Genomic DNA, 27,791 nt, shown 5'->3' with positions numbered 1-27,791 from the left:
AACAAGTTCTCTCCTATCTTCTATATACATCCAACTCTACCATCTCATGTTCATGGTTTCTCCTATCTACCTTTTAGTCTTCTAGCCATCACAGCACGCTCTCATATTACTTCAAGGTCCATACATCTCTCTTTACATTCTTACAGGTTACCCCCAATTACATCTGCACTCCCCCCCCATCACCAATATGGAAGACCTCGGTCAACTTCATGGTCTTTTCCTAACCATCCCCACCTCTGCTCCTGTGACCAGAGACTGGATACTTCATAACCTCATCCTCGACCTGGAACCACTGGCAGATTTCTCAGGTTGGACAACCTTTAAAGCCCCCATCGCCCCCCCCCAACACATATACAACTCTCTTTCTGCATCGGTGCTCAGTAGGAAGTAATAAGCGATAAGCGCAGCCCTGCTAAGCATCCTTCCAGTTGACCTTTAAATGTCTCTGTGTCACTTCACTAAATGTCTGCACAGAGGGAGTAGCACTCAGAGACATAGTGGGGGGTGCTCTAAGCGGTCTTTTGAAAGCCTTCGGCCATATAAACAACATCTACTAGTACCTATGGCTTTGTTCTAACTTATTTTGGGATGGGGGGCCTTCTTGACAGTAGATATGAAAAACTCCCCATCATTATTTTCTACATATTTACACATTTCCTTAATTATATAGGTACAATGAAATAGGCTTAATAAATATAATGACCCTACATAAATAATAATTAAAAGTAATAAGAATATTATCTAATAATACTAAAGTATGTTCATGCTAACTCGGGGCATTGGGGCCATCCCCCATCTTAATGACTAAACTATTTATTTTAGTAATATGGATCCTTCCATCTTTAAATCCTATATTTTATAGCTCTATATACTGAATAAACCTATGTAACAGTGTTTCCATATGAAAACACAATATACATGTATAAAAAAAACCTGCCTTATATGTACGCCGTGGGAGCAGCCATCTTGGGTGACTTCCTTTTACTTCCTGTTGGCTTCTCTGAACTATATCTCAATTATGTCTTTATGATGCAGTGATCTCCAGAACTGGACACTAAATGAGCCAGTGATCTTAACGAGGTCTGATCGGTGACCTTTCATCGCCCTCTCAACCCGGGAACCTAGCGCTTGGAGCAAAACATCCAGCATTCCTCGGCCGATCCTCTGTAGCGGCAACGGTGACGCGGGTCCCATGCCTATCACATTAGCTAATTAATTCCATGTATTAATTCATAATTGACGCGAAAAGTCTCATTCCCTGGGGAGCAGACACTTTGTCTCTTCGTCTACATGCGCCTCCGTTGCCTGGTCGTCTCTGATGGGCTGGGGGGGTTGTATTGAAAAAAAGCCTAGTAGTTATAAGGTGTTTTTTTTAATAAAAGTCTGTAGTTCATTTTTATTAGAAGACTTAGTGTCCATTATGTTAAGGAACGGCAAAATCAACATGGTGTCTCTCAAACGTTTAGCCAAATTATTGGGACTCACTAAAGAAGAAGAAGAAGATGGGTCAACACCAGGATGTAGCATTTCATTTATTTCAGAGGCTCTGTGGGTGTGGCATGGATGGAAGTGGGTGTGGCATAAATAGAAATGGGTGTGGTGTATGCAAATCATGCTCCAACGCAACACTTTTCAATCTTACGCTTGTGCTATACAACTGAGAAAAGCACCAATCGCACAAGTCGTCTCCAGACTATATTAACATGCAAATCTGCCCTTTAACCCTAAGAAACCTGAAATTTCTGTAAAAAAACAAAAATTCTTGGCCATAACCTGAGATTTCCCATATTTGCATATTTTATCACTATATTACCTGCTGAAAAAGACCAGCCTGTTGTTCCAGGATGTGATAGAGTTAAACCGCTCCTTATAATAGCTACGCGGTTCAGGGCGGACGCCGCTCACACTCCGGGCTGGGGGGGTGACCTCCTCCGCAGGATGGGGTCAGTTTTGCTTTTAGAGGATGAACCTGCCACCCTGTGAGTTGATCAAGCGGCTGCGGGCGACGGGCCGTGAATTCACAGGGCTGTCACATGCTGTGCTGTCTCTCGTAGACGCGGCGTTCCACTTGGGATGTCAAAGTTGGGGCATTAAAGGAACAGTCGTGTCGGAAAGTTTAAAAAGGGTTAAACGTTCTGCACGGCTCTCCTTTCCGCCATCATTGTTCGTTACAAAGAAAGGCTGTCCACGTTGGGATATGATAAAGCTCTACAAGTACATTCAAGGTCAATACAGAGATTTTTTCTAGAGTCGTACTTTCCAGACAAGACGTCGGCGTCCCTTAAGATTGGAAGAAAGGAGCTTGTGGAATTGACGCCATCTGAGGTCCTTTTGGCCAATTTGATCAATATACTCAAAAACCTATGGATGTTTTCCTAGATATGAAATGCATGCAGGGTTATCACGAGTAAAGATAAGGTGATCCAAGGAGAGTCCGACTGCCTTGGAGTCAAGAAGGGATTTCCTTTCTCTTTTGAGGGGACATTACTGTCTCGGTGGGTTCTTCTGCCTTCTTCTAGATCAACTAATTTGGGTTTGTGGGATCACAAAGGACAGAGTTCTTAGTTTTTGTGATCATTTTCCATAAGAAATGGGAAACATTGGAAATTCTGAACTAAAAATTAAGCCAGTGGCCAGGGGTAGTAGGTACAGGGCGGGCGGCAGCAGTCCCTCCGGCCACATAGCAGGGAGCCTGATAGCCCTCGTGGGGAAATCGCTGAGACCACCGATTAACGCTACGGAGGATCATCCCGAGTCGCCGCGATCCATCTGTATGCTGAACACGCAGCGGTTTGTGTAAATAAATACTAACCAAACCACAAGCAGCTTCAGGGTTTCATTCGACTAATGAGCAGACGTCAGATCCCAATGTCAGGGGGAATATTAAACAGTTTACTGGGATAAAATGAAATTACTCACACATGATACAAAATGCTTACCGTCCGTCCCAGCCCTTTAACTACCAAATGACACCAAGTCCCATCATACCTAGCATGTTATCGCTCCTCCTCGTTGTACTCCATTACTGATACCCTAATACCCCTAGAACGCATCATATTAATTATAACAAGCCTTCCAAAAAAAGAACAAATTCTCATGAAAACAACCCAAGCTCTTGGTACCAACTTAGGTGACAGCCCCTGTTGTTGACCTATGACCCCAGTTGAATCCCCCCCCCAAAAAAAAAAGTCTACAGGGACTTTTTTGCCTTAAATACCATAAAACGTATTTACGATATGGATTAAAATGCCCACCAGACAATTTCTCTCTGTCGTCCCCTGATGCCCCTCTTTTTAAGGAGCTGTTTGCTGGGTATGAGGGTATCGGGGGGTTCTACAGACCCCCGTTAATTAATAAATAACTTTGTGTAAATAAAAAGGATTTGTCTTCTAAGAGCCGTACTCGGGTTCACAAATAGCTATCAATAGGTAAAAGTTTGGGTAAAGACCCCTCATCATTACACCTCTAACCAAACCCCCAATACAAAAGTGACCCCCCTATATAATTATTATATTATTATATACTATAGACAAAAGCAACAACGGTAAAATGACTGACACATTTTGTAAAAAAAAAAAGAAAATTATGATTTTTTTTGATGATTATAAAAAAAAAGGGTGCGCGAGCAACCGCTGATGGGGACAGGAAACGCGTTACAACTTCCTGCTTGGGCTGACACTGGAATTCCGAAGCAATCTTTACTGAGGGATAATGGCTGAATGAAAGGAGGATTGCATGGAGCGACTTGGCTCTGCTGTTGGCAGAAGCCGACGTGACATCAGAGCTGGAAAAATTAAACTCGAATTTCAGAAAGAAAATGGAATATTAGAAAAAAAAATAATCATAAACACAAGATAAATGGTTTTCAGTGCTGGATTCAATTATGGTTTTATCTCAGATGTGACAGGTCCTCTTTAAACATGGCCCTATGATTAACATTTTAATTTACTACGGGCTTCCTCAGCTTTATTCCCGGTGACCATGGCTGACAGCGAGGTGACATACTGTCTCTTCCGTATTAAATTCGCTGCCCATCTAGCCTTGGAGGTTAATATTCGGCCCCCCTGTGGGACTGCTTATTCTCTCCGTTGTCTTAGAATCTGCCAAATGGCCGCAGAATGCGATTTCTTCTTCCACCACGAACGCGTTCCTCAAGGGCCAGCCGAGAATCCAGGTTCTCCTGGGTAATACCAGATAGCTGAGCGATGTAGAAGGCTAATTGGCTAATTAGAGGTTAATTAGAAAGACTGGGTCACGATTATTAAGACCGTTTTTGATGTAGTAGGCAGGAACGTTCCCTTGGTTACCATGGCAACTAGTACACATTTAGAACTTTGGCCTATTATTAATCATTATCAAAATGGCCATTATTTAACTCATTTGGGATAGGCTGGAAATGAGAATAAGCAGAACTTGGTATTTGCCCCTCTGTTACTTGAATAATGACGGAGGAGGTCGTTGATATGATTGATATAATTTTCCCTTATTCCACGGACAATGCTGAATACAGTACAGAAACATAACATTTGAAGTAAAACTTCCTTCGATTCCATTTTATCCTCTGACTTTCTAGTTTCAGCAGGCAGTAAAAAATGGTTTCAATGCAAAGCCCCTGAAAGTTTGCCCATGAAATGCGTCAGGGGACCGGGAGTAAAAGCCCGGGACTCCTGGAAGCCCTGAAGGTGACATCCTCAACTATGCTCCTCAATAAAATGTTGACCGGTTTCCAGCAAAAGATGAAGAATTGGCTTCCTTCCTTTTGCCCCAGGTGGCTACCTCGTGTCCAATTTAATGGCTAGTGTAACATTTTCTTTCCTAGATAGCTTAGGAGACATCTGCAGCCCGTCTTCCACTGCTTGAGACTCTTGGCCAACATCTGCAGCCCGTCTTCCACTGCTTGAGACTCTTGGCCAACATCTGCAGCCCGTCTTCCACTGCTTGAGACTCTTGGCCAACATCCACAGCCCGTCTTCCACTGCTTGAGGCTCTTGGCCGACATCCGCAGCCCGTCGTCCACTGCTTGAGACTCTTGGCCAACATCCACAGCCCGTCTTCCACTGCTTGAGACTCTTGGCCAACATCCACAACCCGTCTTCCACTGCTTGAGACTCTTGGCCGACATCCACAGCCCGTCTTCCACTCCTTGAGACTCTTGGCCGACATCCGCAGCCCATCTTCCACTGCTTCAGACTCTCGGCCGACGTCCTATTTGGCGTTTGTCATTTCTAAAAGGGAGATCAGAACTTTCCCAATAGAACCCGACTTTGGGGGCGCCTGATGTGGTTATCATTTCCACTCACAGTTCTGGCCATGAATAATGCACGGCTTCCATTATTACCTCCTGCGCTCCCCCCTCTCCTCCTCCCGGAGCCGCTCAGAGAAGAGACAATTACACTTTGTGATAAATCTCATCTTGCCACCGTGCCGCCGCCGGACACCTTGTTCTGCTCCCGCTCGCTGGAAGTGCTGCTGATGATGTTATTGTTTCAAGGGCATGTTTCGATGTTTGAATAATGAGATGGCATCTTAATATTTTATCTCTTTCAATAAATAGATTTCTGGCTATTAAGCTGCTTTATAGTCCTTTGCCAGATCTCTGCGACTGTTTGCAAAAATGGATTTGAATGATTTGCTGAACTCGGAGAGATTCACTTCTTGGCTGCCATTGGCTATAATTGCATTAGGGCTTTTATGGAGCCACCGCTTTATTATTGGGGGCAAAAGGAAGGTTGGTAATGGCCCCCACCTTGCGTGTGCCTGGAACGTCCAGACACCCCAAAGCATAAGAGATAACTGCATTGGTGTCATACAGCAGCTCAATAATGGTCTCAATGCACACCACATGTGTAAATTTAGGAATAGGGGGTTTGAAAGGGGGGGTGCAGGTGCAGATACCCCATAAGACATACCAGGCATAGAGGGGATTTCTTGCCTTAATTAGGTGAGATATCATACTGCTTGTGGGAAACAATAGAATGGCTCAGTCTAAATCTCTGTTGGACACTCTGCCTAATGAAAGTCTATGAGGAACGGACTTCTTTAGCATTGCCGTAAAGCATCAGTTCAGTGTGGTTTTTGGGCGGGGGAAAGGCACCGGAAATATCACACGACTGACAACAATGGCGGCCTTCAAATCTTCAGGTATATGTGAGTGCTTTGGAGGACCAATTTAACTCATGGAAGACGAGACAAAACTAGCATTAACCAAACAATTTCCTGTCTCTCCTAAATACCGTACAAAGGCTGCCTGAACCAACCAACAACGATCAGCATCTTAGCAATTGGAGAGTTCAAATTTAATGGGGAGGAATAATCATGCAGGTGCTCATAACAGGAGGCCAGGATGGCTGCTTTATTCTTTACCATTATGGTGGGTTTCTAATACAGATACATTGTTTATTTTTATTTGCAAAATTGTTACATATTTTTATTTTATTTTTATTTTAGTGTATAAAAAAACATTGGTTCTATAGTACACATGCTCAGCCATACCTATGGATGCTACTGACTCCTAGTGGTCAGTTTCGGGAAGTACAACACACTGAGGAACAGCATTCTAATTGTGTAAACTCATGTGCCTCCTTAATTCATCTACTTGGCTTAGCAACCCCCATCATAAAATAACATTGTAAAGTGTCCTGATTAAGGGCAATTTAACTGACATACCACAGCCAGGCCAATTTTCCCTTCTGTGTGTTTGGTGGGTTTTAATGTGGGGTGTAAGATGTTGGTTGCCCCCCAGGTGCGTTGCTTGCTTGTAGTATATCAGCGAGTATTGTCCTATAAAACAGGATTTTGTTGGGGGTCTGAGAATGTTTTTTTTTACCCTGGGGGCTCCAGTAATTGTTTGGCAGTAGTTTAGTAGTAGTAGTACTTGCCCCTGCAGCTTTGATAAGGCTCTGCTGCCCTCTGCTGTTAAACCCAAGAATTGCAACAGCTATTTATAAATTTAACTCAAAAGGTGAAAATGTGCAGAACCTAATAATGGAGCTCAAAGTGAGGGATCCAGATCTGTTTATTTGACCTATTTTGTGTATTTTAAAAACAATGTCAATTAACTTGACTTACACAAGAGCAAATGGAATAACAGTATCTTTTTGATAGGTCTGTATAATGTCCCTGAAAGCCCCACTATTGATGTACCCTGTGAGTAACCCTTACCCTCTGTGAGTACTTTAACATGCTTCTTATAAATACAGGAAAGAAGAAGCACTTACCTGATGAAGAAGCTGCAGCCCTTCTGCAGCAGATGCTCTCCTCCTACTCCAATGCTACATACATACTGTATGGTTTCCCCAGCCCCTTTTTGGGACCCAAACCCCTGATGCCCCTGTTTCCTCCCCTGATGCCCCCTTTTCCTCCCCTGATGCCCTTCTTTTCTAGGAGCTCAGAATGTTTGCTGGGTATGAGGATATCACAGGGTTCTAAAGCCCTAAAAGCCCCAATAATGTGTATAGAGACAGCGGGAAATGGCTTTATAAATTAAGGGGTGTGAATAAAACCCATTATTCTTCTTCTACGTAGCCTGCTCAGTTACACAAATGCCCCAGAATAGGGCAAAAGTCACATAAAAAGTTTCTGTAAAACCCCGCCTCCAGCCACACCTCTAACCACACCCACTAAGACAAAAGTGCTCCTCTTTGGCCATAACCCCCATTGTTTAATATGTTCAGCTGGCTTCACCTTAGCTTTAAATATTGGCCGACACATCAGTTGTAGTCTCTATAATAATTAATAAACCTTATCAATTCTGTTATTTTACTAAAGCTTTGATCACATAAAAGCAACAAAGAGACATTTAACATTTATTTAACATTTCATACACCCGTTACATTCGTGCATGCTTTTGTGCTATGTGACAATTAAGCGTTCCCGGCAAATATAGGGAATTTTACATGATGAAAGAGTAAGTGGAACAGCAGCTTTAATACAATATCTACTTGAGCTGCCCATGTGGCCAGCTGCCCGTGGAGGACCTGGGGAGCAGTTATGTGCTATGACCGCTAGATGGCAGTCTTATTTTTCTTCTCTAGTAGGTTACTGCTGCCCTCCACTTCGTCGCCTTCGGAGGATTTCCGTAACCAATCGGCAACTTTCGGATTTGCTCTCCTACCTTCGGCTTTCTACGGATACAATCGGCTATTTCCGTCAGCGGAGTCTCGTCTCCGGCATCCGTCGGTTATTCCCGCCAGGACTCGGCTGTCTCCGGCGGCCTCCCCGGTAACGGTCGCTGTGAGTTTAAATGAGCCGGAGCCGCCCGATTGACGTCCTGAGAGTCGCCGACAGGGGAGAGAGAGTTCCCGAGAGTGGGAGAGCGAGCTCGTACAGGAGGCCGAGGGGAAGGCCGGATAATGACGGTGCTGCAGGAACCCGTCCAGGTGAGAGGGGGCCCGGCTGAGCCGAGTACTACACACCGAGGCCTGAGGCCTAGTGAGGGTAATGGGCAGTGTAGAGGGAGACTGCAGTAAGAGGCAGCCGGGGACACAGCATGGGGGGGGGGGTAATGACATGCTCTGGGGGGGGCAAATGCCAGATTTATTAGAGGATAATGGGGAACAGGTAGCTAAGGCTTTTAACAGGGAAAGGAGGGTATTGGGGTAGAAAGATTATGGGGTGATGAGAGAGGGGGTGCAGCAGTCTAGGGTATCAGCAGGTAAACGGGGCTAAAGCAGGTCAGGGTGAAATTGAGAAGAGATTGATCTGGGGCAAGTAGATGGGGGTATCATTGGAAATGTATTTGGATGGTTGGGGGTAAGGAGGAGGCTTGCCGATGTGGGGGTCGGGGCAGAATCTTGGGCAATGAAAGGGAGCTTGACAGGGTTGAGCTGGGAAGACGTGTTGGGGTGAAATTGTATGACAGGTGTCAGGGTTACAAATCCGGGCAGAAAACGGCCTTAATGATATTGTTCGGCGGGGGGCCCCCTGCTCGGCTGCCATTCAGTTTCCATGGACGGGGGTGCGTATTATTAATAAAGGGGTGCAGCGTTAAAGGGACCTTCAGCCATCATTTGCACTTTAATGCAGGGTTCCTCCGTATGCATTTTCTCCTTTTACGCACCCTCCGGCCAAACGCCTCTTTCCCCTACGGCTAGCTGGGGGTCTGTGATGACAGCTGGATGCGTGCTGGTGACGTCTCCAAGAAAGCCTTGGGTTGGAGGCGTTGGGGCGGCTTCTGGCGATGGGGCGATTTCTGACGATGAGACAGCAGGATGGTAAATAGTGCTGGATTTGGAAAGGCGGTGGGTGTATGATGGGCTATTCTGGTGCAAATTGATGCATTTTGCTCTATGCGCTGGAATGTCTCATTTGTTGCTATGGCGATAGCTCTACTTCTATTGTTTTGTGTCAAAACTCCTTCATATGTAAATACCCCGTGACGGAAGAACAGAGGCTGGTGAATGTATAGTTTTGTATAGTTGATGTGGTGTATATGTACACCTGAGACATATCGGATAGATTAGTGACGTTTCTTTTCCTAGTGTGACCCTTTCCTGTTGCGAGATTTTACAGGATCCTCATGTGCAATAAGGGTCTGTAATACACTACTGTCTGTAACATAATTGCAAAGGGTTTTCTAACCATTAGTTATCCTTTTAAACTTAAACTTGGATCAGCGAACACAACGTGCCATTGGTACACAGGAGTGATGGGAGTGATAAAGGGCCATTGGGACCCAGGAGTGATGGGAGTGATAAAGGGCCATTGGGACCCAGGAGTGATGGGAGTGATAAAGGGCCGTTGGAACACAGGAGTGATGGGAGTGATAAAGGGTCTCTGTACGCCTTTGAAGAGATTCCATTAAAAATCAGATGTTTTCGGCTACAATACTCATTTACAGCATTAACCCCATCTGCTCTGGACGTATCCTGGGAGGGAGATGCTGCGATCCCTGAGTACATGGATTCCTTCCTAAACACTTCTAACTGTGACACCGATTGCGTTCCCTCGTATTGTGTGGCGTGTTGGGGGGGATATGGCGTACCCCCTTACATACGGGAGCTGAATGCGGTGGTGTTTTGGTGGAAGGATTCTCCGTCACTGGTGCATTTTGTCTTTTTCTCTTCCCAGGCTGCTATATGGCAAGCGCTGAATCACTACGCGTACAGAGACGCCGTGTTCTTGGCCGAAAGACTCTACGCTGAAGGTAGGTGCCGAGGATACCGCGTCCGAACCTACAACGTAGCGGCAAATAAATGCTACTGTATCAGACGTTTACAGATACAAAGGGTTATAGAACCTCTCCCACCAGGCTCTCCCATCCTTCCTCCATCTGGTGTCCCGATGGTACATAAAATGTATGTACTAGCACCTTTATATCATGATTAATAGTCTAATTAGAATAGCTCTGGCGGTACGCACTCCCTTTATTAAGTCAAATGCTCCGAAGTTCCCCCGTCGGCTCATCTGCTTGCCGTCTGCCGCTGAATTGTCGTTAGTTGGAAGCGTTTCCGTACAACGGGAGCAATGATATCCGGGCCAAAGAGACGTCTTCATCGGCTGCCGTGCTGGGGGGATTATTTCTGAAAGCGGGCAAGTTTTTTTTGCTTTCCTCATCCTGATATTACTATGCGTTGTGAGCTTCTTCCACCTTAGTGAATAAAGCTTAGGTGGTGAGCCAAAACCCTGTTCTCCCAGCAAGGTAGGGGGGGTGAAATGTGTGTCAGGGGGCAATATCTTCTTCTATCCTCACAATCAGTACGCTCTCGAACGACAAGCCTTTTAGGCATTTTATTTTATTTTTTTTTTGCCCGCAGTGCATTCGGAAGAGGCGTTATTTCTGCTGGCCACGTGTTATTACCGCTCAGGAAAAGCATACAAGGCTTACAGACTCCTGAAAACCCACAGCTGCACAACCCCACAGTGTAAATACCTTCTAGCGAAATGCTGCGTGGACCTCAGCAAGTGAGTATTCCCTTCCCTCGCCCCCTTCTGACGGCCATGTTTTTGTCCTTTCCCCTCTAACCTGTAACCAGTGTCTCCCGGCTCTGTCTCTCCTTCACGTATTTATCTTGTCACCCAACCTGTCCGGTCTTCCTCGCAGCCACGTCTCTTTCTCCGCTTTGCCCCAGATGTCCCTCTTCATCATGTTCCTCTCCAGAAACCTCCCCATCCGACTCTCTCCTCCCTTCCCTGCACCCTGTCTGTTGCCCTCTTCTCTTTTTTTTTTTTTGTTTTTTTTTTGCCATTACACAAGAGTGCCACCTTTCGGATGACATTGCCCGTCTCCTTCCACACTTCACCCTCTGCGTCTTCTGCTCCTGGACCACATTTTCTCCTGTTGCCTACAGGCTTGCCGAGGGAGAGCAGATCCTGGCTGGCGGGGTGCTGAATAAACAAAAGAGCCAGGAGGAAATAGTTACAGAATTTGGAGATTCTGCCTGCTTTACACTCTCGCTGCTCGGCCATGTATATTGGTAAGTGGTCACGAAGTATCCATTCCGTCCCTTTCTCTAGAATCTCTTACAAGCTTCTCTTGCGAGCCTCCCTGAAGCTATAAGTTGTGTAACATTTGCCCATCGGCTACCTCGCTCCTGTAGGCTGTTTATTAACTCTGTAGCGAAGGCACTGGATCTTCGCTAGTTGGGCCCTTTCTCTATGGCTTGTAGGAGCCCCGATGTTTTAGCCCAAGCAAGTAAAGCTGTTGCCTTGGCCATCTACCTAAACATATAGTTTTCCTTTCTAAAAGTGGCTAATAAGACATTACTTACGTTGTGTTCTTTACCTTTTTTTCTTCTTGTGTAGCAAAACAGATAGACTGGCCAAAGGATCCGAATGTTACCAAAAGAGCCTTAGTTTAAATCCCTTCTTGTGGTCGCCGTTTGAATCCTTATGTGAAATAGGTAAGTGGTTGATAGGACTATGTGCCATAAATGTCTTGTACTTCATGCTACGGTAGTTAGGCTCAGAGGATAATTTATTATTTTCTTAACCATTTTATTAATTTAATTCGATTAAAGTATATTATGAGGCCTGTTGTGATGTTACGCTGCCTGGCAGGTATGAGATGTGATTGTAGTAAAGGCCGCGATCACAATGACCAATACCAATTATTGATGGCTTTCTAGATATGTTTATCCTCTCTATCACGAAATGATTGTTACTCCTAGGAAATGGTTTGTATTGCTTTCGAAGTAATAGCCACCTCTCTCTCTTTTTAAGGTGAGAAGCCAGATCCAGAACAGACTTTTAAACTGACCTCCCTCCAGAACTTTAGCAGTTGCCCACCTAACACTTGTGCAGTGATGGTGAACACACACAGCGTGATATCGCACAGGCAGCTCGACACAGTGTTAATGGAAACTCCGCAAGACACTATAGTAAGTGTGCGTATGCTCCTCTATACACCTATCCCTTGTGCCGCAGCAGTACGGCCATCCCCCCGCGGACCGTCTTTTAGTAAAAGTGACCACGCAAGACTAGCTCGTGGCTTGCCAGGAGGACTAGAAGGGCACTGTCACCACGCTTCGTCCTCCTCTTTACAGCCTCCGCAGAATCTGCTGTATGGTTCCTAGCGAGCACCGATGGGGTCATCGCAATTTTTACTTTTGCTATGTCCGGGGAAGTCTTCTAATAATCAGGCCTTAATCGGTGCGTCAAAGCTGCCGCTCTCCAATAGTGAGCATGCTCTGTGCGTTCGGGTTTGTGTCCATGTGGTGATCTGGAAGCTTTAACTATGGTGGTGCATAGGTGGAGAGAATGGAGCTCTTGTATTGCATCTCTTTACACAAGGGTGGTAGAACTTGTGGTCCGACAGGCTTTTTATATACCCGTTCTGCATAAACTAAACTCTGTGTAGTGTCCAGCGCGATGCGCTTGCACGTTTTGTGTGACTCTGTTGGTCACCATAGAATTTGTCAGTAAATAGCAGAGGAATGAGAGTATGTAACTTGCAGCGCAGCACAGCGTCACGCCGTCTTCTTCCAAGGAGGTAAAAGGTGCCGGCCATCGGTTCTGCTTCTTGCAGGAACTGAACAGACTGAACCTGGAGTCCTCCAATGCAAAATACTTATTGAACACAGATACGTCGGTGTCCTACATAGACCCAACTGTCATCTCCCCTGAATCCTACCCCCTGGGGACCGGCTCCTCCATCTTGACCAAACAGGCGCAGAACAAACCAAAGACTGGACGCAGCCTGTTGGGGGGTCCGGCCGCACTAAGTCCACTAACCCCAAGGTAAGATCCTTGGCAATGGCTGTTGTTGACTTCTGACGAACCACTTGTACTAATCCCAGTGTGCAATATGACATGTTCTCTCGACACCTTTCTGTAGCCCTCAAGGTAATAAGTTATTTAGTGAGCATAGTTGGCATACAAAGCATTTTCTGGCTTATTGGATCATTTCTCCCTCAGAAGGTAAGTCACTTGTTCCGAGGAGGTTCCTGTAATAATGATGCCATAAGAATGGATGGCCCTTAAAGCCATGAATGAATGTTCTTCATGAGCAAAGCCTCTCCAATTCATAATTTGTTTTATGGTGGAGTCGGTGCTCATTCAATCCATATTTTCTTGGTGGTCATTCTTCTTACCAGAGCGTTTGTTTCTCTTCTGCGTGAAGAGCCGCCACATGCTAAGACCTAGGGTAAAGGAATGAGGAACGGGGATTTGTATGAGCAATCCGTCATGTCTATTGGCATGTTATTCACGTGTGTCTGGTGTCCCCTCAGCTTTGGGATTTTGCCATTGGAAACTCCCAGCCCTGGAGATGGATCCTACTTGCAAAACTACAACTCGTCGTGTGTCCTGGACGTGCCATCCAGCGGCGCCCCGGCAAAAAAGGTATGATGGTTTGTGTGTCATGCGCCTTGTGGGCAAGCTGGCAGCTTGTCATAGTTTGCGTTGCTAACCTTCCTTCTCCCCTTTTCTCAGTCTGTTCCCAGAATCAGTCAAACCGGAACAAAGTCTGTCTTCTCACAGAGCGGCAACAGTCGAGATGTCACTCCAGTCCTCCTCATGCAGACTCAAGGTTCTGGCCCTCAGACAAGGTATTATTGCGCTGGTTCATGAATTAGCTGAATGCTTCCTCTCATTCCTTTATCTAAAAGCTAGCCAGCATCAAGGGGCATGTTTGTGTAAGTTGGGCGGTTAAATCTATGAAATGTCCCTTAATGCTCTGGATCTTCTCTCCAGCACCACACCTCAGGTCCTGAGCCCAACAATAGCCGCGCCGCCCAATGCGTTACCACGTCGGAGCTCACGGCTTTTCACCAACGACAGCTCCACCACAAAGGTAAGCTGTGGATACCCAGATTCCGTCGTCATAGCTGTAAGCGGTACTTTGAGGACCTTAACCTGTCCTCTTCTGCCGCTTCCTCCTCCTTTTCTTTTTAATAGAAATCCATTGGGATGGCTTTATCAGCCCACGCTACTATATTATTCTTTGCATGCAACTATTGGGTCTACCGTGTTCCTCTCTTGGAACACACAAACACGGCCATTGTAGACATGATCTCGACAAGGAGAGCAGTCTGGCCATGTGAATAGTACACCGAACAATGACTTGATTGTATACTGAGAGAGCGGCTTTTGTTATTTCTGGCGCCATTACTACCGTCACCTCCTATGTTTGAGGTTGCAGACATGCCTGACACGGGGCTTTTAATCAGAAAGGACTCTGAGGACAGCCTGCATGTAAGCATGTTACGCCAACATGTAAATAAGAACCTGGGGAGTAATGGGTAATTCTAACTTCCCTAAATAATTGGCATTATTATTATGATTTTCCTTTTTGACTGTTCTTGCTGCCGTGCTTGGCATGTTAAAGCACATCTACTCCCTAAATAGCAGGGGGGGGCTTGAGGTCTTGTTCTTACTAAAGGACTGACCTAATCCCCAGCAGAACAGAGGAGGGTATATCGGGCCGTATAATACCAGGTGGAGGCTGGCAGGGCAACTCCATGGGGCTGTCGGTGGCCACAAGACCACCCACCATTAAATCCAGACCATCCATGGTATAGACAATGCAAGTTACAAGCTTTTTATCTGTTAAATCGTAGCAACAAACCTACTTATTTACATATCAAACACTCATGGGGAAAAAAAGAATTGCGTTGGATGCTGGCGTTCATAAACTTGTGTCGGATGACGCTTTATTTATTTATTTTTTTGCCACATTTTGGACGGCGGGATTAAGCCCGGTCCGGTCAGTGCTTTGTGGTTATTTGCGTGTGACCTTTTTATAAAACGCCGTCCATAATTCTGATTCTCCCTCTGCAGGAAAATAGTAAAAAGCTGAAAATGAAATTTCCACCCAAAATCCCGAACCGGAAAACAAAAAGCAAAACCAATAAAAGCGGCGTCACGCAAGCAAACTTGAACGAGAGCCTGGAAATTAGCAAGCTGGACGCCTCCATTATCTCCGAGGGGAAGATCTCCAGCGTTGGCCCGCAGATCCAGGCGCTCAGTATACAGAAAGCAGCTGCCGGTGAGGATGAGCAGGGTTTACCAAACGTCTTCGAGGGCAAAATTGGAGCATGTGACGTTCTTTGCAGCTAAATTTGAATACCTGAGCTATTATTCCAAGTCCTATCCTAGGCCTATTAATAGAAATATTGTAAATTATTTAAAAAAGCAATTTTTTGTCATCTGAAAATAGCATTTTTCTCTCCTAGAAGGGTTGATGAGTCTCCTGAGGGACATGGGGAGAGGTTATTTGGCGCTGTGCTCGTACAACTGCAAGGAGGCAATCAATATCCTAAGTCACCTCCCGTCCCACCATTATAACACGGGCTGGGTGCTGTGCCAGATCGGCAGGGCGTACTTCGAGATGGCGGAATATCTGCAGGTATGAGTCCGGAACCTTTTATAGAACATCTCGCGCCATGGAGTCGTTGGGGGTTTAGAGAAATGCCGCGGCCAAGCTCATTCTTTCTGAAGTCGCCATCTTTTTTTCTTTTCTTCCCCCCCCCCTCACACTTCTATAGGCGGAGCGGGTGTTCTCTGATGTGCGCAGGATTGAAAACTACAGAGTGGAGGGCATGGAGATATACTCGACGACGCTATGGCACTTACAAAAAGACGTGGCGTTATCTGTCCTCTCCAAAGATCTTACAGACATGGACAAGAATTCCCCGGAGGTACCAAGATGTGTCCAAATGTTGCGAGGGTTTTTGAGACATATTGGCAGCTTTGAAATGAAGAGCTTATGTATTACTGGATCGTTTTTAGACCACATCAGTAGGGAGAGAATGGCTTCTAGAACATAGTTGCCCTCTTCTCTGTAGCTTATGTTGCCTTCTCTATTTTCAGGCTTGGTGTGCTGCTGGAAACTGCTTCAGTTTGCAAAGGGAGCATGACATTGCCATAAAGTTCTTCCAGCGGGCGATTCAGGTGGATCCGGGCTATGCCTACGCGTTCACGCTGCTAGGGCACGAGTTCGTACTCACCGAGGAGCTAGACAGAGCTCTGGCCTGCTTTAGGAACGCAATCCGCGTCAACCCCAGACACTACAATGCCTGGTGAGCTGCTCAGACCGAGGCGCCTACTGATAGCCGTTGGGCTTGGTGATGTCCCGGCTAGCCTGGCCTCCTTTGGTTGGCTTGTACTCATCTATACATTGCTTGCCCTGTCTTTTAATATCTGCTCTCCTGTCACAGGTACGGTCTCGGAATGATTTACTACAAGCAGGAGAAGTTCAGCCTGGCCGAGATGCATTTCCAAAAGGCACTGGATATCAATTCCCAGAGCTCTGTATTGCTGTGTCACATTGGAGTGGTAAGTGCCACCTTCCTTCCAGCGTAGCGAGTTTCGCCTCTCGTGCTAGGTGAAGGTGGTGGGTTAGTGACGCTACTTACTTAGGCGTTTTTCCTGCCCTCCTCCCAATTGCAGAATGATGCAGTCACTTGCCGTCTATTTTGGTTAATTGGCCATTTATTGTCCACGCTAGAGCCTGGATTTGGTCCCTCGGTTTCCGCAGAGGTGCTTGGCTATCCTTCCCTTTATATTCCTCCTAGTTTATTGGTCTCCCTGTAAAGCTGGCCATTGGAGACACCTGGGTCCAATGTGACTAGTGTCTCATGTCTGTGTCTTGGTCTTTGCGCAGGTGCAGCACGCGCTGAAGAAGTCCGACAAGGCTTTGGACACTTTGAACAAAGCCATTTCCATTGACCCCAAAAATCCTCTATGCAAGTTCCACCGGGCCTCCATTCTGTTTGCCAACGAGAAGTACAAGGTGCGTATGGCGGCTGTGACGGTGCCGGTGGAGAGTGGGCTTCTTACTGTATCTGATACTGTTAGACCCAGAGGTCTCGACATACAGCGCTAATGTATTTGTTACACATCTTTCAGTCTGCGCTGCAGGAGCTTGAGGAACTGAAACAGATTGTCCCCAAGGAATCTCTTGTGTACTTTCTCATAGGAAAGGTAGGAAGAGGGTCCTTTTCCAGTCCTAATAAATAAATATATATAATATGTGTGTGTAATCATGCAGTTATACTTCCGCCTCGCACCGAGTAAATGAAAGTTCTCCTTAGGTGTACAAGAAGCTGGGGCAGACACACCTGGCCCTTATGAATTTCTCATGGGCCATGGACTTGGATCCCAAAGGAGCCAATAACCAGATCAAAGAGGCCATAGACAAGCGGTACCTGCCAGACGACGAGGAGGCAGTCACCCAGGAAGAACAGATTAGCGAGTGCTACCCCTATGAATCAGGTTAGCGTGGCGAATCCTAACACGGTTGTTGTGTGTACTGCGCGACCCGCCTTGGGTTTTAAGGTGATGATGACTCCCCGGTGTCGTCTTTGAAATGCCCCCGATACAATAGCTTTTCAGTGCGTTTCAGGGAGTCCTGCCAGGGACTGGAAATGTCGAGCTGCACCTCCCATGATGCTCTGTGTCCTAAAAGTTGGGTGAATGTGTCTAAAAAGACTCTTATCTCGTATCTGAATGACCTTTCCGTACCTCACCGCAGGTATATCTATGGCTAGAGAGAGAGACCTGTTGCCCGCCATTTGGCGTTGGCATCTGCAAGACTTTAACGAAGGTTCAGAGATGGCAGACAGGAGGGTTGCACTTTAGTATACGCGGCATATCCGATAACATATGGAGTCTAGGATGGCTCCGCTTATTAACCATGTCCTTTTGTTGTTTATTTTGAAGTGGGAACCGACGAATCGCAGGAGAGCAGCAATGACCGATGCAGACGACACACAATTGCACGCTGCTTGAGAGCGATGAATTTTAACCCCTCTTACCCTGCCGGACCTGTGGGGCAGAGGAGTTGACTGTTATTTTACTCTGCAACCCCCTCCCCGGCCTCGCACCCTTGCCTTCTCAGACGCCTTTGGCAGGCCGCCATTTTGTATCATCTTCATCATTGCCTCGTCTACCGCTGTCGGCAGTTCTTTTCCCGCTTCCCATCCTCTCGTTTTAATGACCGGCAGAGAATTAAAGACTGTGAGATTATATGGGTAGCATTTACCTGGCCTCCTTTTTCAGGGAGAAGGAGGGTTCCGGGGACGTGAGGAAGGCAGGGATTGAATCTCAAACGTGGCCTCTATAAATGGTGGTGGTCGGTCTGGACCCTCCGGAGGTAGGATGGAGCTCAGCCAATTCCTCCTCCTAAACAAAGATATTTAAGGCAAAAAATACCCATTCCTTATATCCGGGTCCGTTAAATGGGATACGCCACTTGCCTCAGGCCAAGCCTCTGTTTACCCCTTGGGGAGAAACCTGTACCGCTCCGGAGAGGCTCACTAAGTAATAAAATAGTTCAGCCGGAGGGTTTCTTCCTGCTCTCGGTGCTCTGTTATAGACGTTCCCCCTTCGTGAGTAGCCCAAGGTAGGAGAATAAAACCGCGCACCTGAGCCAGTATTTCTCTTTAATCGCAAATGTTCTCCACGCTGCATGGGCAGAACCAGGCGTTAACCTGTCGACCTCTTCCTAACTCTTCTTTCCTTTACTGCCCAACTTGCCCGTGCGTTGCTGGCCGTTGTTGATCTAAAGACGGCACGAGTTGGCACTTAGCTTTACCTAGCGAGGGAGTGGGACGTGGTACTGACTTCTGAGTCAGATGCAACACTACACTGTACCCAACCAAGCGTGGATTGTAACCTTCACATGAAAACGTCACCAAGTAGTGGTGGGGGCAGCGTTTAGAAGATCCAAAAGTTACTTTACTGGTCCCGGCCAAATGGCAACCAAGTGTACCCATCGCTTTTCCATGCTGGTTCCTAAGTGAAGCCGGTCGTTTGCGTACAGGGCTGTGTGGTGATCTAACAAACGGAGCCACCAATATGAATTTATCTTCTCCCATTTGGTATGTTCCTTGCCCATTTCATGGTAACTTGCCACTATTCCTTTAAGAATATAATCTCCTTGCCATACACATCCTCCTCCTAGTCTTCGTACCTTCTTCTCCATGAACCCTCCTCGCCATATCTGCGGACAAAGACCACGAGGCAGGTAGCGGAGCCCTCCGGCATCATGGGGACCGCCGTCGGCACAATCTCCAGCTGCCCCCCCACCCCTATGAATTTGCCACAGCGGGGAGGCCGGCTGCATTCTGATGGACACGACTCCAGTGAGCGTGGCACGATCGGGATCCTCTCCCCTTTATTGCGTGGCTGTGATTTGTCTTTTTATTTTTCTCCCATTCATTTTTTTTTTATTATTATTGGGGAAGTGTACAGTGTTCCATTATTTGGGGGGTGGGGGGAGTTTTTTGTTTAATATATTTTGCAAAAATCATTTAAGGATGTGGAAAATACAAATAAAACTGTCTTTTAAAAATATCACCGGCGCGGTTTACCCGATCTGCTGAAACGTTGAAGTCCGGTGCGGTCATCTCATGGGGTGAGCTGCAAAGGAGGACGCGCTAATCGAGAAAACAGATGCTCCGGTAGGGGTCCAGCTTAGTTTTCAATGGGGGATTATGGGACGGAAACTCTGGTGCTGCCACGAGTGGGGGCAGATTTTAGGTCCCTGTAAAAGTCTCGGTAGCGATGCCTTTCAACGCTGAGTTCCGTATCAGTTTTAATGTATCTGGGAAGGGACAGGAACCCTTCACTGATGTCTACAGGCTAAAAAAGTTGCATCTATATAGGCTAGAAAAACATTATTTATAAAGAGCTCTCTGGTGACCTGTTCATTAACAGAAATGTACAAAGAACAAGAGGTTGTCCTCTGAGACCGGGGTAAAAACCCTGGGAATCTGCCCATTTACCCGGAGACCCTGAGATGGGAAGAGGGAAGATTCCATAAACCACAAAGAAAGGGATTCTTTACAGTGAGGACAATAAAGGTACGGAATCCACCAGCGAGAGAGAGGGTTTCTATCAGATACGATGGATGCTTTCAAACAGGGTAAAAGCGGAACATACAGGGGTATAAATGGTGGAATAAACAGTTATATTTTAGAGCTTCTTGATCCGAAGGAAGTTTTTCCTCTTAGTGGCAACATTCTAAAAAAAAAAAAAAAAGCTCAGTTGGGACTTTTTGGATCAAAAGCAGGAAGGATATAGGGAGAAGGGTTGGACTTGAAGCCCTCAAACTCCTGAGGAACCCTCAAGCAATTCCACAACCCCACGCGTCTCATGGAGGTTACCCATTGTGACCTGCATTCGCTTGACACGCAGGTCCTCACTCGTGTCCTTCCAGATGCATGAGAAGATCCACAGCCAAAGGGGTGAGAGGAGTTTCAGTTGGCTCAGGTCTGACCTGCTCTCCACCCTGTGTGAAAAGCGGACCTCATTCAGGTGGTGGCCCTCAATGACCAGCCCTGATCTCATATTTAATAACACGGAAGCATTGAGGAGGCTGTTCACCAAATGATGAGTTGCACCCAAGGGTAATGGGGTCGCTGTGTGACTTTCTATACCCCGCACTGCTCGGAAAAGTCCCAAGCGTTACTGATGCCAATGATCACCTCTAGCCGGGTCAGGGGGGACAATAGACTTCCCTTCAACCTTTGCCAACCAACCCTAAGAGGAACCTGATGTGACCTTTCTGAAAATCACCACTGAGCAGGACAAATGGTGGCGCCCTGACTTTCTTTTAAAAAAAAATGCTAGTGTTTTGGGGGCAATAAAAGGAAGGTAAGCAACTCATTTAACTTGTATATAAGGACTTAATGTCTCAACATTCCTTCCTGTGACAACCATACTGTCCCTCTTCCCCCCATTGCCGTACTGTGGCCTAGGGGGTCAGTAGCCCCTGCTTAATATTACCATCAGCAGATTGCTCTGTCGGCTCCGACCATGGCCTGGCAGGGAAGATAAGAGAACTGCGTTGTACGGATCTCCATAATATCTCTGTGGTCAGAGCGTCAGTCTATGACATCATGTCCTGGCTCTGCGCAGTGGTAGATCCTGGCGGCCCTCAGTCAGGCCTATCGATACATCGGAATAGAATATGAGTTGGGCCCTCCAGACTGTGTGACTACTCCGGGACCCTGACATTGGGATAATAATGACAGACCCCATGTGTAACAGTGACAGAGGGAGGGGGAACTCATGGATTAAATGATGTCATAACCCATCAAATGACTTCATAAGTACAGAATCGTGACCAGCGGATGGGCTGCAGTGTTGATACAAAGTACGGCTGCCCCAGTCGGTATGCTAGTGTCAGGCTGAGGGCCACTGCATCCTTTGGCATCCCAGCTAACAATCTTTGAGTGAAAATCCCATCACTCTCAGCCAATCACCACCCAGCTCTTGCTGCATCCAAACTAGATCCCATTAGAAACGAAGGGATAAGGTTGCTGACCAGCCATGGTGGATTCTGGATCATACCATAAAACATTCCTCATATGGGTGTGTGGCCAGTAAACAAGGGGTTCATGACCCCTCTGAGGTGAAATCCCCCCATAAAATGATTTATAAACCTGCTATCAAGGCCCCTGCTTATTGGATGTTGTTTATGTTGTTTTTAGGGGGCTTTTTGTAAAATTAACCCCATGTTAGACAGTTCACTCATAACATTGACATTACTGAACCCCCAACCCTCCCCCCATCACATCCTGCAAACAGGCACAGAGCAAAGGGACACAGTAACCGTACTGGGCTCCTCCCGTTACCCCGCCCCTTTCCAGCTTGACTGACGGCTCGCTTGCCAATCCGTGTTGGCGCTTCCTGGCCTCATCCAATCAGAAGCCTGCAGAGGAGGGAGAGAGGCGAGGCAGCGGCCAGCAGCCCTGGTTGAGCTGTGCAGGTAGGTGCAGACAGAGGGGTGCTCTGGGTGTGGGGTTCATGCACCAGGTGGCAGTAGGAGGGGGTAGGGGGGCACTTCCTGACCATGCAGGGCATCTGCAGCGGGGCAATTGCAGCCCATTGCAAGAGCTGGAGAGGCAGGAGGGTGCAGTAGATCCCCCATTCCCTCCAGCAATAAACAGGCCAGATATTGCAACTTTCTATTATCAGCTGAGCTGTGATACTCAGTACCACTGCACGCTTCTGCATGCATTCTGTAAGGAGTAGCACAGTAAGCTACCCCTGGGCAGTGAAGGGGGTTAAAGGGGGAAAAAAAAAATGTGTGTATGTATATATATATATATATATATATATCATTTATATAGCGCCAACAATTTACGCAGCGCATATATATATTAATAAGCAGGGAAGGGGGGAAGTGTGTCTGTGTGTATATACTATATATAATTAAAAAAAAAAATTACATTTTTTTTTGTAATTTTTCTTATTTGGGGGAGGGATATTGGTTATAAAAAAAAAAAAATCCCCCTGAAAAATTTTGGCAAAATAAACGACGGAGTAAAGAGAGCGCTTTATTCACAGGAATTTTTTTAAGCCGGGATGGTTTTGGATTTATTTTTTTTTTTTTGCTTTTTTATCGGCTTTGCAAAAATTACTGGGAATGCAGAAAAAAAAATAGATTTAAAAATGTATGGGGAAAAAATAATGAATAGGTTTGGTAAATTCTGGAAAACGTAATAATATTACTGGATATTAACAATTATTTTTTTTTCTATAAAATTGGTGTAAAAAAGTTGTAAACGATATATTTCTTTTTACAGGTTTTATAGAATTTGGTGGATATACAGAGAAATCCCCCCCTGGGAGAAGATGATTAATATGGAGATCCACAGAAATCCACAAGATTTTTTCGGTGAGAGGTTCAGAGGGAAGTCAAGGATCCTCAACGACAGGTAAAAAAAGAATAAAAACTAAAAATTCTGAATCTTATTGTAAAAAAAAAATTAAAAAAAAATCTACAGAAACTTTGTCCCAAAAAAGTGACCCTATAAATGGTACATCGACAACATATTATTTTAGAGAAATGGTAGAACAGGCTTTAGGGGCTGACATTTGAAATTAATTTATTCTTGATAAGGAGAAAAATGTAAATTTTTATTAGAAAAATGGATGGCCATGACTTCCAATATCAGCTAATTTGGATAAAAATAATAGGTGTTAGGGAGGCTTTTGATACTTTTGTAACAGATTTCAGCTTGACAGTTGGGGGGGCACATTTTGGGCACGCGCCTAGATCACTTCCTACTTCCTGTATGCTGCACCAATTTAAAAAAAAAAAAAAAGGTTTGAAGCTGTTATATGAAGAGCCAATCAGGAAGAGGACCCCAGCATCTCATGAATGGGGGGGGGGTGGATTCTTTCATAAATACCCGATATCGCGTATAAAAAAACATTACATCAGGCAGATAAACCATCCGGTATCGGAGTTCTGGAGGTCAGAATATGATGGATTATTAAAGCAGTTTTAAATGCCCCAAAGAATAAATGATGAAGTTCTTTGAAACAGAGCAGGGGGTAGAATTTCCTGTTAACCCTTTAATGGCAGAGAAAGTGTGGCATTTTGTGGCCCTGGCGTCATTTCCTGTTAACCCTTTAATAGCACAGCAATTGTGGAATTTTGCGACCCTGGCGTCAGAAAGGGTTAATTTCTGTCGACACGGTTTTGGGTACAAGGAACTTACTCGCTCATGTTTTGTGTCGCTTTCAGATGCAGCGGTGCGGGGAGCGGACGAGCCTTATCTCGGCAGGACAGGGCGCCCGACATAGGAGGTAATTCTACTTGTATGTCCCGTTCAGATAATGTGAATGATGGCAGCTACTCCCAATCACTATGGCATTTGCCCCGTGTCAGCTATCGAACCCCACGGCGGGTCTGGTCTTTGGCTAAGGAATTTTTTATCATTTTAAATTTTTTCTACTGGATGGTTGTTCCATGAAAGTACTACTCTTTATGAATTTATATATATATATATTCTTCCACTGAAGAAGTTGGTGCCGTATCATTTCTTACCCAAATAAGGCGAGATTAGGAAATCGAGTGCCTTTAACCACGTTTTTGGTTTCCTCGTTTTATTTTTATCACTTTGACTCTTAACCGGCTAACAGCGGGGAGCGTCTGTGCTCCTCGCGCCTCCTCAGGGGGCAGACGCTGTCATTGGTCAAAAGGACATTCCAATTACAGCTTAGTCATTCTTCCTGTGACTGTCTGGGGGTGGGGTAGTAGATAAGCGGAACAGCCTCCCAGCAGAGGTGGTAGAGGGTAATACAGAGAGGGGATTTAAACATGCATGGGATAGACATACGGCTCCTGAATCTGAGACGAGACCCAACGACTGATTAAGGTTTGAGTCTTTACAGCAGGAGAAACGGGCGACTAGTTGGGCTGAATCCCCTCTCTGCATTACCCTCTACCACTTCTGCTGGCAGGCGGTTCTACTTATCCACCATGGAAAGAAAACTTCCTTACATAGAAAGTTAAAAAAAAACACCCCTGCTTGAATAGACGTGTCACATTGTGACCCCATCTGGGTTATTACTGCTCCTGATACGGTTTAACCCGCTCAGCCCCATCAGGAAAGCAGCAAAAGGGTTAATAGGTGTGTCTGATTTGGGGGTGGGGCCCCGCCTGCCCCGCCCGTGTGTGAGATCAGCTGACTCTGACTCCTGCATTAAACGCCTGTTGCATAATAGGGCTGGCATATGACACGTTCGGTTCCAGGCGCTGCCCCCCGGTGGACTCGCCTCTAGGTACTGCAAGCCCCTATCTGGTAAGGCGAGCAGAGCGAGGAGATACCATCGAGACAATTTAAAGGGGGAACAGGGGGAAATGCAGACCGCAAACCCCAATCCAGCCCCCCCCCCCGCCCTCTTTTATTTAAGATCTTTACGTACGTCGGCGCAATGTGTCCTTACAGCCTCTCGGGGGGTATCGAGGGCACCATGACCTGCATTGTTTTGGCGTAGCAGCTCGCTGCCTCCCCCTCCTCTTGGAGGCATCATGGACCGGTCCTGGGGGGTGTGTGAGGGGGGGTTGCGGGAGCTCACATTAGTGCAGCTCTTGTGTGTTGATTGTGTAAAGCTGGAATATGATTCACGAGCCTCAGCAATGAGCGCTTCGCTCCGTGCAAACAGGAACTCCCCGCCGCCTGCCTGTAAGTACCCCGGGGGTCTGCGGCGGGTGGGCTACGGCGCCTCCGGTCCCGTATCTCGTTCTATTTGTATGTTCATCACGCTGTTTCCTGCCTCTATTGTTTTGGAAATTCCCTCCATGCCCAGGCAACTACGAGCCAACCCTCCGGTCTGTTAGCCGGGACGGTCTAAAGTGTCAGCTCTTTGGGTTAATCCCCCCCCCGCTCCGTCCTCTCGCTCTCCTGATTTTATTTCCTGGTTTAAGATCTTTTATTTTATGTGACTTTATTCCCGGTGCGTTGTGGGATATGTAGTCCGTTTTACTGAAATATGTCTGTATTTGGGGTTAATAATAATAGATCCGGCGTTAACCCCTTGTGCTCTGTTACCTGGTGCTTTTGCTGCATTTCAACGGTCTGCGGGAAGATAAAATCTCTTTTAAGCGGGTTACAGGCAGACGTTTGCGGTTTGTTAAAGGCTCTTTTTGGGGAGGAAAAAATAAATGACGTGAAAATGCTTTTATGTATGATGATTATTTGGGGGAAACCCCGCGTCGGAGCTCTGGTGTTGGCCGTATGGGCATTGACAGCTTGATCTAGTTTTGTACTGCGCCATGGAGCATGTTGGTGCATTGTATTAAGAGGAACGGCCGGAGGCTCCGTACCATGTGGGTGATGAGGACGGTTGCGGACAATGCCGGGCTTCTTTATAACGCAGGGCGACCCCCCCCCGACCCCCTCCCGCCGTATTACTCAAACAATGCTGGATTTCTGTGCGTGGAGGGATGAGTTGACTGCAGATTAAAGGACACGTGAGGAGCCGCGGCTTTCTCTGAGCGGTAAAACGGGGAGCCTGCAGACCGTCGCAGCCCCGTGGCGGACCTAAACCGGCAGGCGAGCCCCCGAGAGACCTGATGGCTGCAGAGTATTACAAAGAACAGCCCCCGGACGGCCCATCTGGTCTGCCCGTTTCTCCTGCTGTAAAGACTCGAACCTTAATCAGTCGTTGGTCTCGTCTTAGATTCATGAGCCGTATGTCTATCCCATGCATGTTTAAATCCCCTCGCTGTGTTCTACCACTTATGCTGGGAGGCTGTGCCATTCATCTACCACCTTCTCAGCAAAGTAAGCCTTCCTTGCGTTCTATCGATTAGCGGTGTGCAGGTTCGGACCGAAATGCGAGACCATTGGGTTTATTGGGATTGGCGGAGACGGAGATGGGTTTGTTGAAGTCTCCCGGGTGGGGGGCTTCTCAATGTCCTGCCGTAGTCGGGACTGGCAGGTGTATCAGTGGGTTCGTTGGGTTCTACCCCCAGCTGCACCGTACGAGGGCAGGTGCGGATGGGGCTTTTTTCTTGGGGTGGGGAGGATTGGGCAGCGCGTTATCGTAGCGGCGGCTTCAGGGAAATAAAGATCTCCTGCCCCGTCTGGGGCAGTTCTGGTTATCAGGACCGGCTCAGGCAAAGCGGGCTTTATATCTGAGGCCGACACAACCATGGACCGTACCATTCCGTACGCAATCCCAGGGAACCCAATAATGTGACCTGCCCGCTCTGGGGGGCACAGAGACCTGCCTGGAGCATGCATTGGGGGGGCAGCATGCTTGGTGTGTGCATTGTGCTCTAGTGTCTGCCGGGACTACGTTTCCCTGCATGCCTTGCTGCGCTGACGTCACGCCCCTCCCTGTGTTGTTTGTGTGTTGCGCGGGAGCCTCTGGTGCATTCGCCGCCGTGCTGGGGCTCCCCCTGGTGTCTGCGGAGAGAATGCAGCGGGCAGGATGCCGTTTATTAGCCCTTATTTGTAACGTGCCGAGCAGCTGCAGCGAAGCGCCCTGTGACGAAATACCCAAGAGCTTACACTCTACTCGGGCAAATCAGACAAGGCGATAAGGGAAAAGGGGCTTAGCTGCTAATACGTGGCAGACGCCAGTCACAAATTCTTTATGGTCTGGCTCAGCGCTGTACGTAGTGGGTGCTGAATGCCCAGGAGATGCACCAGAATTCCGGTGATCAGCATGTAGTGTCTGTGATGACCGTACAGTGTTCTGGTGGGTTTTTGTGGTAAAAGTGCCCTCATCGCTCGGGGTGTTGGTGGTATTTAACCTTTTAGTGCCCTGGGGACATGGAATACCTCACACGATGATTCAGCGTGTGAGCGCTCAATTAAAGGGACCGTGTGTCTCTGCTGAATAGCTTGGGGCTGCAGCAGACGCCCAGTACTGGTGGTAACCGGGGAGGGGGAGCAGGTGTGAAGATCACTTTTTTGCACATACTTTCTAATGCAGGGACTCCCTAAAAATCCCATATCCGAATTAAACAAGTCGCAATCTCAAATCTAACAGGATGGTCGGCTGCCAGTGTGTCATGGGAGTCTTACTTCCCAGCAGCTAGCGGAGTGAATCTGTCACTCGCCGTGCAAAACCATTAGCGCTTTGTAAATAATCATCTGAAA

General features: G+C 46.9%; 1 protein-coding gene across 1 annotated transcript; it reads left to right on the top strand.

The window, feature by feature from the left end:
* The first annotated feature begins 8,351 nt into the window (after positions 1 to 8,351).
* Positions 8,352 to 18,184, top strand: LOC149275617 (cell division cycle protein 27 homolog). The gene is given in 21 exon segments (XM_089504505.1): positions 8,352 to 8,378; positions 10,069 to 10,144; positions 10,755 to 10,902; positions 11,289 to 11,414; positions 11,743 to 11,840; positions 12,160 to 12,317; positions 12,965 to 13,176; positions 13,668 to 13,779; positions 13,870 to 13,985; positions 14,131 to 14,230; positions 15,217 to 15,424; positions 15,612 to 15,784; positions 15,924 to 16,076; positions 16,249 to 16,457; positions 16,596 to 16,713; positions 17,042 to 17,170; positions 17,287 to 17,361; positions 17,472 to 17,652; positions 18,100 to 18,128; positions 18,130 to 18,162; positions 18,164 to 18,184. Coding segments are annotated over 21 exon segments (2,502 nt in total).
* The last annotated feature ends 9,607 nt before the right edge of the window (positions 18,185 to 27,791 follow it).

Source organism: Sceloporus occidentalis, unplaced genomic scaffold (assembly GCF_023333645.1).
Source record: "Sceloporus occidentalis isolate IW3139 unplaced genomic scaffold, rSceOcc1.0.p SCAF_274, whole genome shotgun sequence".
Classification (NCBI taxonomy): Eukaryota; Metazoa; Chordata; class Lepidosauria; order Squamata; family Phrynosomatidae; genus Sceloporus; species Sceloporus occidentalis.
The sequence above is the reverse complement of the archived record's forward strand: the minus strand, read 5'-3'. Positions and strand labels throughout refer to the sequence as shown.